General features: G+C 50.8%; 1 protein-coding gene and 1 long non-coding RNA gene across 14 annotated transcripts in view; one reads left to right on the top strand and one right to left on the bottom strand.

Annotated features, from left to right (window-relative positions):
- Positions 1-5,597: 5,597 nt before the first annotated feature.
- On the bottom strand, positions 5,598-8,544 carry LOC129526921 (uncharacterized). The gene is made up of 3 exons (XR_008671728.2): positions 7,768-8,544; positions 6,644-6,814; positions 5,598-6,556 (listed from the first exon to the last, which is right to left on the bottom strand). It is a non-coding gene; the product is annotated as an uncharacterized lncRNA (long non-coding RNA).
- CPEB1 (cytoplasmic polyadenylation element binding protein 1) overlaps positions 8,496-12,239 on the top strand; it is a 103,867-nt gene continuing 100,123 nt past the window's right edge. Inside the window, exon 1 of one of the 13 annotated variants that reach the window (XM_055362827.2) lies at positions 8,496-8,711. In XM_055362827.2, coding sequence (XP_055218802.1) covers positions 8,697-8,711 — 15 coding nt within the window. In that variant the 5' untranslated portion in view covers positions 8,496-8,696. Of the gene's footprint in view, positions 8,712-8,877; positions 9,431-12,239 lie in introns of those variants that run through there. The other 12 variants (XM_055362823.2, XM_055362820.2, XM_055362822.2 and 9 more) reach the window with 12 other exon arrangements.

Genomic DNA, 12,239 nt, shown 5'->3' with positions numbered 1-12,239 from the left:
GAGTGCGGTGGCACAATCTCGGCTCACTGCAACCTCCGTCTCCTGGGTTCAAGCAATTCTCGTGCCTCAGCCTCCTGAGTAGCTGGGATTAGGGATTACAGGCGTGTGCCACCACGTTTGGCTAATTTTTATATTTTTAGTAGAGATGGGGTTTCGCCATGTTGGTCAGGCTGGTCTCGAACTCCTGACTCGTGATCTGCCTGCCTCGGCCTCCCAAAGTGCTGGGATTATAGGCGTGAGACACTGCACTCAGCCTAATTTTTTGTATTTTTAGTAGAGATGGGGTTTTGCCATGTTGGCCAGGCTTGTCTGAAACTCCTGAGCTCAGGCAAACCACCTGCCTCGGCCTCCCAAGTGCTAGGATTATAGGCATGAACCACCATGGCTGGCCAGTCATGAACAGTTTTGATGGGACAACCAGGGAACTAGCCCAGGGCTGTGGGATTCAGGTGGGGCCCAGGACCACAGGACGGACTGGGAAGCACTCTTAGGACTCTGCTGGTGCAAAGGAAGGGCTGCCGAAAGTGGCCTGGAAGCGGATAGAAGCACAGGGACTGGCACAGAGGCAGTGACAAGGATGGGGTAGTGCATCAGTGGGGATCTAGGTCTGAGCCTGACCACAGGCCTTGATGGGTCAGAGGACAATGAGCTCAGAGAGGGGCTGGGAACTGGAATCTAGTCCAGGATGGCTTCAAAACAATGCCCAGGCAAATGGGCAAGAGAGACAGCTCCAGTTTCCAGCCAGGCTGCATCACCTGGCTAGCTGCAGTGGCTGGTGACCCGGGGGGACAGATCCATTTAGAGATACCAAGGAAGCCACTACAAGGACCCTGGAGTTGTGACATTAGCTGTGCCCATGCTTGAACTCCCATCTGTCTGGTGACTAAGGCAAACCCCTGCACTAGTTCAGCCTATTCTGCTTGGCATCTTGAGAGTCACCTCCCAATAGTGTATCTTCCACATCAAAAGGATGGGTGTTGAGGGTGGAACTCAGAGTGGCAGGACTTTCCCTGTCCTGGCTTGGAAAGGAAAGGGAAAACTGGAAAATTCTGACCCACCCGAGGACCTCAGCCTGAGTCTTCCTTCTGTCACCACCTGGTCTTTTGGCTCCCAGAGTCAAGAGAAGGATGGTGAATTGGTCCCTGGGAGGGTGGAGCCCAGGTTGGGATATGGAGAATAAGGATTAAAAGTGGCGTATCCTCAAGGAAAAGAAGCAGTATGTACCTTTTTGGGTCTTTGACTTGATGGCTCTGGTTTGACCCCAGTCTCTCTCCCTGCATCCCCAATCCCACTGACCTGTCTAGTAGAAGAAAGCACTTAGGGCTGAACTTTTTGATCCTGACCTTTGGGAACCCCCATTATTTTCCCATTACCAACTGCCCCCTTGCTGCAGAAGATGCTGTGGTGTCACTGAGGCTTCGCTTCCCTATGGCATCTGGAGAACAGAAAGAATGCTTCTCTCTGTCCAGGCCCCAAATACATTACGCCCCTGGCTTTGGAAATATATTTTTTAAAAAATCTAAAGTTTCAGTATTTAAATTTATGAATCTGTAAACTTATATAATTTATAAATTTATGAATATTTAAGTATAGTATTCCTACATGAAATTGTACAGATCACAAGTGCTCAACTTGATGCGTTTTCATAGACTGAATAACCCATGTAAACAGCATCCAGCAAGAAAAAGCGTGGCAGCACAACTTCCTCATGCCTGCTTCCAGTTTGGGGCAGTGTTTCATTTTGCTGAGAGATTACAGAGTCCTGAAACAGTTTGACACCAGGCTCCAAGTGGCAGTGGGATTTCAGAAGGCCAACATGGATTTGTGTCCAGCAATGCCAACACAGTGGCAGATGCTTCTCTTTGGGGCTATTAGGGATGTGTTAACAACAGTCTCTGTGGGAGGGGCAGGGTATGTGGAAATAGGAGGGTTGTCTTGTTTTGCCTGTGAAGAATGTAAGGAAACAGCTATGGAGGAAGAGGAATTCTTGAGAGCTTGGGCAAGGTGACCTTGACCTTGGATGTGCTAAGACCCCAGCATCTGTACCTTCAGAGGGAAGTCAGGGAGGGAGAGGTGGGGTTGGTGTTTCTCATGGGTACCAAGGCAAGACCAAGACCCTGGACTCCTGACCCTCACCAAGAAAAGCTGCATACTCTCAAGTAAATCTCTGAATGTCTCAATTTCCCCAGCTGCAAAACAAAGGGGATGGCCTCTCCGATTCCCATGTCTCTGGGCATCCACTAACCCATTACAAGCATCTCAGGACAACCAGCACTCACCTTCAACCTCCAAGATACTCCCCAATGATCTTTGCTACCTGATATCTGTATCCTTGTGTCATTCCCTCCCACATATTATCAATGTTGGTGTTATGTGAATAATAGGATACAAATGATGGTATGTCATTTCTCAGATTAGGTTATAAAATTCTTTGAACCTCCATCTTGGTTGTTCTCTTCCTCCCTCTCAAGCCAGCTACCATGTCTTGAGCAGCACTATGGAGAGGTCCATGTGACAAGGAACTGAGGCTTTTGCCGGCACCCACTTGAGTGAGCTTGGAAGCTGATCTTCCAGCCCAAGGCAGAGCTTCAAGTGACTGCAGTTCTGGCTGACATCATGACTACAAACTCATGAGAGATTCTGAGCCAGAACCAGCCAGCTAAGCCATTCTCTGATTCCTGACTCCCAGAAATTGTGCAAGATGATAAATATTTGTTGTTTTAAGCTGCTTAGCTTTAGGGGTAACTTAATAGCAATAAATAAATAATACAATCCAGCCTTCCACCCATCTCCTAGGTTGTTGGGAAAGCCCTCAGGGAGCCTGGATCCCTGAGTCTGGCCTTCAGAGCACTCTGCTCCCACATTCAGTGTCTGAGTGGTGTGCCTGAGTTGGCTTCTCCTGGCTCATGAGGGCTGACTGTTATTACACATTCAGGAATTTTGTGAGCCAGATGATGTCACACTGACAATTTGAAATCAGCCGTGGTGGGAATTTTTATGCCATGGAAAGAGACAAATGCTACAAATCACTTCCCTCCTCCAGCCAACTGTCAAACATTTACCAGCACATCACGGCCCTTAATTATCCCCATCTCTGTCTCTTTAAAATATTATTATGTATTTCAAGTTTAGAGACTATCATAACCACCTGTATACTAATCATCCAACTTGAGAACTGAAGCACTCATCAGTTCAGTGCTCATCAATCCAATGTCCCCCACACCCCTCATTTCATGACTGCTTCCTTTCCCACCTGAAGCAAATCATCATTCTGAATTTTCTGTTTATCAATAACATCCTTTTTTTTGTACTTTTACTATAGATAGGCGTGTTCCTAAACAATATATAGTACCATACTTTGTGATGGTGGTGCGTACTACACGTTTTCAAATTTTATATAAATGGCATCTGAGAGTATGTTTTCTCCTACGTCCTGCTTTTTCACTCAATATTGTCTGTAAGTCATGTTGATGTGATCTGCTGTATTTCATTTACTTTTACTTATATATAGAATTCCATTGTATGACTATACCATAATTTATTGATCCACTCTCCTGTTGGTGGGCATTTAAGATTATTTTATTTTGTTTTGTTTTTGTAACTATTAACAAAACAGCTACAGACATTTTTACTCACGTTTCTTAACACGTATGAAAGTTTCTCTAACATATTTTCCTAGGAATGGAATTGCTGGGTCATAGAGTATACACTTTTTCAAGTTAACTAGAGAATCCAAATTGCTCACCAGAGTTGCTATACTTCACATCAATAATATTTCTAGCAGCTTTATTCATAATAGTCCCCGAAGTGGAAAGAATTCAAATTCCAATCAATAGGAGAATGCAGAAATAAATTATGGTGTATCTACACAATGGAATACTACTTAGCAATACAAAGGAACAAACTACTCCTACATGCCAACAACATGGATGGATCTAACAGGTATGTATGTTGAATGAAAGAAACCAAAAATTATATGAAGTCTAGAACAGGTTAAACGAATCTGTAATGAAAAGCAGTAAGGTAACGGTACCTTGAAGAGGGAGGTATAAAGTGGGAAGGGGCAGGAAGGAACCCAGTGGGGGTTCTGGAGAGATTCTATGTCTCCATGCGGGTGGTGGTTACCTCGGTATACACTTCAGATTTGTGCACTCTGGCCGGGCGTGGTGGCTCACGCCTGTAATCCCAGCACTTTGGGAGGCCGAGACAGGTGGATCACAAGGTCAAGAGATCGAGACCATCCTGGCTAACAGGGTGAAACCCCGTCTCTACTAAAAATACAAAAAATTAGCCGGGCGTGGTGGCGGGCGCCTGTAGTCCCAGCTACTCAGGAGGCTGAGGCAGGAGAATGGCATGAACCCAGGAGGCAAAGCTTTCAATGAGCCGAGATCTCGCCACTGCACTCCAGCCTGGGCGACAGAGCGAGACTCCATCTCAAAATAAATAAATAAATAAATAAATAAATAAAAAAGATTTGTGCACTCTATGCATTGCCTTCTCTCCATTAAAAGATGTGAAACATAAAAGCACACACCAAAGTAGCTGAACCAGTTTACGCCCTCACTGGCAGTGATCCTGCTACTGGGACAGTGAAACTTGATCATTTTTTTCCATTTGAAAAGTGTGGCATGGCATCTGATTGTGGTTTCATTTGCATTTCCCTGGTTACTGATGAGGGTGGGCATCTACTGATGTTTATTGGCCATTTGGATTTTCACTTGTGTCAACTGCCCATTCTCATCTTTCGCCCATTTTTCTGTGGAGTTGTGTTTTTTCCTCATTGATTATAGAAGTTCTTATATAGTCTGGAAACTAGTTCTTTGTAAATACATGGATTGGAGATACCTTCTTCCAGTCTATGGCTTGTCTTTTCAAGCTTTAAACAATATCTTCAGCCGGGCGGTGGCTCATGCCTAATCCCAACACTTTGGGAGGCTGAGGCGGGCGGATCACGAGGTCAGGAGTTCGAGACCAGCCTGGGCAACATGGTGAAACCCCATCTCCACTAAAAATACAAAAATTAGCCGGGTGCGGTGGCAGGTGTCTGTAATCCCAGCTACTCTGGAGGCTGAGGCAGAAGAATTGCTTGAACCCGGGAGGCTGAGATTGCAGTGAGCCGAGATCGTGCCACTGCACTCCAGCCTGGGCGACAGAGCAAGACTCCATCTCAAAACAAACAAACAAACTCTTTTAGTAAACCAAAGTTTTTAATTCCAGTGTGGTCAAATGTATTGTCTTCCTTTATATCCTGTGCTTATTGTTCCAATCTTATTTTTCCAAGTTTACAAAATTCATCCACGGGCTGAGGTAAAAAAAAATTCTCCTATATTTTCTTCTGAAAAAATTCTAAGTAAAGCTTTTCAGAATTGTATTTTTAACTTACTTTTGTGTACGATGAAAGGTGGGGCCAATCCACTCTTTTTTCTTTTTTTTTTTTTTTGAGATGGAGTCTCGCTCTGTCACCCAGGATGCAGTGCAGTGGTGAGATCTCGGCTCACTGCAAGCTCCGCCTCCTGGGTTCATGCCATTCTCCTGCCTCAGCCTCCCAAGTAGCTGGGACCACAGACGCCCACCACCATGCCCAGCTAATTTTTTGTGTGTATTTTTAGTAGAGACGGGGTTTCACCATGTTAGCCAGGATGGTCTCGATCTCCTGACCTCATGATCTGCCTGCCTAGGCCTTCCAAAGTGCTGGGATTACAGGCATGAGCCACCGTGCCTGGCCCAATCCACTTTTTTATCCCACTTAAAAGGAACTTGAAAAAACAAAGAACATGGTTTCTTCTGTACAGAGCTTGGCAAAACTTGAGCAGAGACTGTGTGTGTCTACCTTGTGGTCTTGAGTTCCTGAGTGAATTCCTTTTCTTATCTTTTGCAACCAGGAAATTATTTTCTCCCATCAAACTTCTCTCTTCTTTTAGCTCTCTGCCTCCTGCAGAAGCACTGAACACTTGAGCATATAAAAGACTATAGGGTCCCTCCTGTCTCCCTAGTACATATATTTAAAATGTAGTCCAGCTAATTATATAGTTGGACTTAAAATCAGTATTGTAAGTCTGGGGCTTGACTGCAGAGACAGTGCCAGGCATAGCTGGGCTCAAAGGCTGTTTGTTGACTGGGAGAATAGATAATGCTGCCTATTTGTTTCTGCTGCTTCTGCCAGTGACCAGCTGTGGGGACTTGACCAAGTCATTTAATAAATTCACCTCTGTCACTTTCCACACCCTGCCCTGTGGATTATGGTCACCTTCAGAGGGACTGTTCTTCCTGTATGACCTGCAGGCCTAGCCAAGTCCAGGTAGGGAGCAAGGACTTGCCCACACCTGAGGTCATGACTGCATTTGGTCAAAGTTACCTCTTCTCTCAATATCTGCAGTCAGCTCTGGGGTCATTCACAGATAAGCACACACATAAGCATGCTGGAAGTTTTATTCTCACCTGGTTAAGACTTCAGGTTCTGAAACCAGAAGACTGCCTTGGTTTGAGTCTTTGCTCTCACACTTTTAGCTGGGAGTCTTTTGGCAAGTTACTTAACTTCTTTGAGCTTCAGTCTCATCTGCAAAATGAGATAACATAGGTAAAGCACTCAGAACTTTCCCACGCGCACAGTAAGTGGTCAGTGAAGACGAGCTATTATTATTACCTGCAACAGAAAGTTTAGGGAGAGAGATTTTAGGCAGCAGAAGTTTCTGTTCCAAGTCTCTTGAAAGATGCCTTCATTTTCTTATGGTTGACAGTTTTGAAATATGAAAGGGCCTCCAGACACCCACTCCCTTGGGCACTATTCTGGGTTTCAGGTTCTTATCTTGCTCAGCTTTTGGGTCAGAGAGGAGGAAAGGATGTCAGGGATCACAAACTGGCAGCCAGTGAGCTGCATGGGGCCCCTGGACATGCTGGGCTTGGCTCTTTTCATATGAATTAATAACCAACATTAAAATTCACATTCAAGATTTCACTTAAAAAAGTACTTCCAGCTTTTCTTGAAAGATGACTGGGCTGGGACCTCGTTTCTACATGGTGCCCACCAGCTAACAGCCCTTTTGGGTGTGCCTTGGGCCTTCAGTGCTGTCGCCCACCCTCACTTGGCTCCTGTGCTGTAGGCATCTGGGTGTGCCACCCTCTCAGAAGCAGCCGTCCTACGCTGCTTGTGGGCCAGGACAAGACTCAAGTAGGCTACTCCTGGAGAAAGCATGGCTCAAGACGTAGGGGTCCCAGCGAAGTTGCTCCTGCCTTGTCCCTGTAGTCATCACCCTTTCTGCCCATGACCTGAGCAACCCAAAGAAGCTCCTGTAAGTAGATCAAGTGGATGGAGACTGGCCAACTCCCACTGTCACTCACCCCCTCGTGGACTTCTACTCTTACGCTCACCACCCTTCCCCCCTTAATCCTTCTGAAACACTAGACTATACTATCAGCTTCCTCTTTCTCAGGCAGAAACTGACAGTTACCTGTCCCTCTCCCCTTAGCCATTAGATCAAGCCCAGGAAGACGGCAGCACCATCCTTCCTAAGTGCCAGGAGAGGACCGGAGCACAGTTAGTGCTTATTAAATAGTATCATGATAACATGACACATGTAAAACACTTAGCAATGTTCAATAAACTCTGGTCCCTTTCCTCCCCACTCCAGTCCCTTGTTTTCCCCCTTTTCTGTCCAACCTCTTCTATGTCTCCAGCAACACCTTAAAACAGACCCGACAACTGCCAACCCCTTTTACAATTCTCTAATAGTCTTCCTGCTGTCTGCAGAATAAAGGCCCCTTACAAACCGGGCCCAGGCTTCCCTCCGGCGGTATCAGGTCGCATCATCCTCAGTCCTGGTCAGAGGGAGCCGCCCGGTGCCGTCCTCCCTCTCTGCCTTTGCTTGATCTCCCGCCTGGAATGCCATCTCCGCCTCTGCGTTTGCCTGGGGTTTCCGGTCCGCCCCTGCGCCAGGTGCCCTAGGACGCCTGCTCTGGAGCCCTCGCCCTATCCCTTGCCCTATTTCTGTGAAACTTTCTATCTCGGTGTGTCAGGAGCGCCGGAAGCGGTTTCTCCGGAGAATTCCGGTCCAAAGAGGACCAGTGATGTCTTTGGAACTTTCTGGAATGTCCTGACTCTCGCGGCCCCCTCTGCAGCGCACGGAGCAGTGGGTCTAAAGTGAGTGCGCCTCCTGGAGCCCGGGGGCTACGGTTCCGACCAAGGATGCAGGGCAGGCTCTCGCCCTGGAGAGATCACTGGAAGAGAAGGAGCGCGGACACGAGGCTGTACTGACGAAGCGATCGCCGCCGCTTGCAGGGGCTTGTAAATCGTGCCTTCTTTCGTTAAGAGGGAAACTGAGGCCCAGGGCAGACAGTGACTCGGCAAGGGTCACTTAGGTGATGGCGCGCTCAGGCTTAGGTCTCTGGCCCCCCAGGGGGCAGCTGTGGCTAGCAGCGGCGGCAGTCCCCGCCGGGTTCCGGGTGGGCGGCGGAGCCCTCCTCGGCTCGGCCTGCTAGGAGGGGCGGGGCGCGAGGGGGCGGAGGCGAGGGCCCGGGCGGGGCCGACACAGGTGCTCCGCATCCGGCCGGGGGGCGGCTCCGAGGAGCTGCTCGTAGGAGCTTCATAAGCTGCCGGGGTGCTGGGCTGCGCGCGGCCCGCTGCAAAAATAGTGCCCACGTGCGTACGCGTCTCTCGCCCGCCGGCTGGCCGGTCAGCCCCGCAGGGCCACACCGGCCCCATGGCGTTCCCGCTGGTAAGAGCCGCCCGCCGCTCGCCTGGGCGGGGCCGCGTCCGGGCCGCAGTAGCTAACGGTCCGCGCGCAGCCGGGTCCGGCGCCGCGGTACCCCCATCCCCCGCCCCGTGCGGGCGAGTCCCGGGCGGGGCGCGGTCACGTGCCCGCGGGCGTGGGGCCTCGTGGAGGGGTGGAGGGCGAGGGGGGCAGGGAGCCTCCTCGTGACTCAGGGCCTTTGGGCTTAAAGGCGCCGCAGCCTTGCGGGGGCGGCCGGTGGGGCCTCCGAGCCGCACTGCGGCCTCCGGGCGGCCTCGAGTGTCTGTCCAGACGGGAGCTGACCGGACATAAAGGAGCACCGGCGCCCGGAACGTTTCTTTCTCACACTGCCGTCGCACGGGAGACCCGAAGCCGCTGGCGCTGGAAGCTCACGCCCCCTGCGGGTCTCTTTAGCACCCGGCGCGCGGTGGGGGGGCCCGGGCGGGACGGGGCGGGGCTGCTGACGGCGTAGACCCCGTGCTCTGTGGAGAGCCCCACGACGGCGGCGGTCTCGGCCCCTTTAAGGTGGAGGGCTCAAGCCCCTCGTGCGGCTTCCCAATCCTGGGCAGGTCACGTGGCTTCACACCTTCGCTTGGCGCCGAAGAGGGAGTCTCGGGGGCGGGGCTGGCCAGGTAGTGTGGCGCGAGGGCGGAAGACTGGCGGGGCTTCGTGCCCGGGAGACCCGCGGGGCTGGCGGCATTGAGGTGGGTCCTGGTCATGGGCGGGAGAGGGGTAGGCTTGCAGGCCGCGGAGGTGGCGTAGGCGGGGAGCGACCCGAGCCCACTCTGGGCTGTGCTGTTCGGACCCTCAGCCTTGCGAGCGGGTGCATGTGGCCTCGCGTTCTGGTCATTCTCCTCAGTGCCGGACGAGGCCAGGTGCCCAGACTCAGGGGCGGCCTCAGGTTTGGCGGAGCAGCGGCTGGGGCCCTGGACGGGTCGCCCCCCGATGACGAGCTGGTTGGGCGGGCCTGTGTGCCCGCCTGGAGTCACCTGAGTGTGGGGGGACTCACCCACAAAGGGGTCCTCACCGTGGGGTGTCCCACCCGGCGTCATTCCCCGAGGCTTTTTCATGTTATGGGTTCCTCAGCGGTCGAGTCGACCGAGGCTTTGCTGCCTCATTCCTAGAGGACCCAGGGAGACCAGAAGGCTCTGTGAGCGGCCCCGCGCTGACCCCGTGACCGAGAAAAGCCAGGCAGACGCCTGGGCTCTTGGGCGCTTTCGTGGGCGCGCGCTTATTTTTCGGGGGCACTTTGCTTCCTGCAGCCCTGGCCCCTTGCACCGTGCTCTCAGCTGGGGGAAGAGAGTCGGGAGCCGAATTCGCTCTTAGAAGCCGGGGTGCCTCCCGCCAGGCCCGCCTGGGGGGAGGCCGCGTCTCTCCTCCCCCGCCCCGCGCCTGCAACCCCGGCCCTGACTGGCGCCGCATTTCTCTGGCAACCGCTTCCCTTGGTCTCCCTGGCTACCGCCCAGCCTCCCCGCGCTCTGTCCTGGCACCTGAGTCAACTACTGGGCTGTGTCGTTGGTGGGGAAGAGGGGCAAGTGGGTGGGGTTCCCATTCTGGAAGGCACAGGTGCACCGCCCGCCTCTTGGCTGCCCCTCAGGTGACGGTGTGGTCCCTTGCTAGCGGGAAGAGTGTCTGCTAAGGACAGTTTGCACCCTGAGGCTCATGTTCCCTTTGAGTCTAGGGACACATGCTGGGTTAAAAAATAAAAATAAATTCAAACAGGACCCAACCTTGGAAACCTCAAGTTGGTGATTGTTTTCCTGGTTGGTTTTTTGCATAGTTAGAAAAGCTTGTGGAGCTCAGTGGGGCTGCTGGCTGTCGGAAAACCCTGGGGACGGTGTTTTGGGGACTCATCACTGGTCTTTTATTTGTCCCCATTGAGCTGGCTTGGAGCTGTATTCCCAGAGCACGTTGCTGTAGGAGTTTGGCTTTTTATTTTTTAATATTTATTTATTTATTTATTTTGAGAGGGAGTCTTGCCCTGTCACCCAGGCTGGAATGCAGTGTCGCGATCTCGGCTCACTGCAGCCTCCGCCTCTCGGGTTCAAGCGATTCTCCTGCCTCAGCCTCCTGTGTAGCTAGGATTACAAGCTCGCGCCACCATGCGCGGCTGATTTTTGTATTTTCAGTAGAGATGGGGTTTCAGCATGTTAGCCAGGATGGTCTCGAACTCCTGACCTCGTGATCCGCCCACCTCGGCCTCCCAAAGGGCTGGAATTACAGGCGTGAGCCCCCTCGCCTGGCTGAGTTTCGCTTTTTAAATTTTTTGTCACGGCGATTTAAACTTTGGGTGGCCTGGTAGTGCCTGCTCAGTTTATAGAAGTAGGATTTGGAAGTTGGCTACTCTGTGTAAGTCAACCTTTGTAATAAAAAAGTACGGCCCGGCGCCATGACTCACGCCTTTAATCCCAGCACTTTGGGAGGCCCAGGCGGGCAGATCACCTGAGGTCAGAAGTTCAAGACCAGCCTGGCCAACAAGGTGAAATCCCGTCTCTCCTAAAAATACAAAAATTAGCCGGGCGTGGTGGTGGGCGCCTATAATCGAAGCTATTTGGGAGGCTGAGGCAGGAGAATCGCTTAAACCCAGGAAGTGGAAGTTGCAGTGAGCCGAGATCCGCCACTACACTCCAGCCTGAGCGACAGAGCGAGACTCCGTCTCAAAAAACAAAACAAAACTTGGTTTCCCCCCTCCGAACCGTTTGTCTTGTAAACAACTCCCTGGTCTAGGTTCCCATGTGTGGGAGGGAGGTTGTGCCAGCCTGTGCAGCACATCAGAGGTTGGAGAGCTGATGCCTGTGGTGAATAATCATGGAAACGTTTGCAGTTTGGGTTAGGCCATAGGCGTTTGATACAGGAATGGTTCTATGGGCTTTTCTTTCACTGTAGTGCACAAACCAGTGCCCGTGAAGTAAAAAGTGGAGGAGGAAGATAAAGTAGCAAGACTCCAGGCTCAGCACCAAACTTAACTAGTGACCTAATGATAATAGCTGCCTTAATAAGCATTTTCACTGAGCACAACCATTAGTTTTATTCTTAGTCTTTAAAATGGGTTGCAAACTCAAACCCTATAGGGGCCAGAGGTAACATAAATGAGCAAAGGAGGAGGAAAGAAAGGTAATGGCTTCTGAACTACAGAGTATATGCCTCTTTGAAAGGAGCAGCCACTAGCTGATTGTTGCTCAGCAAAAATGTGGGCCCAGAGTCGGTGGATCTTTGACTTGCTTCTAAACTGGCTATCTCTATTTTGATGGATCCCCTGACTTTTAAATGTAGCATTGAAAAAATTTTAAACACTATAGACCAAATGTAACATGTCTATAATGTTGGATTCAACCTGAAGGCTAGTTTGGAATCTGTCTTAAAACATGCGTTTTGGATTTCCCCGCTGTTTTGCAGAAAAGGAAACAGGCTTTAGAAATCAAGTCACAAGGCTGTTAAGTGATGGAATTGTGTGAACCTAGGTCCTTCTGGTGCCGTAGCCCAGCCTATTATGTGTGTTCTGTTATGTCAGAG

The sequence above is a fragment of the Gorilla gorilla genome, chromosome 16 (assembly GCF_029281585.2).
Source record: "Gorilla gorilla gorilla isolate KB3781 chromosome 16, NHGRI_mGorGor1-v2.1_pri, whole genome shotgun sequence".
Classification (NCBI taxonomy): Eukaryota; Metazoa; Chordata; class Mammalia; order Primates; family Hominidae; genus Gorilla; species Gorilla gorilla.
Note: the sequence above shows the minus strand (reverse complement) of the source record. Positions and strands in the feature narration are given on the sequence as shown.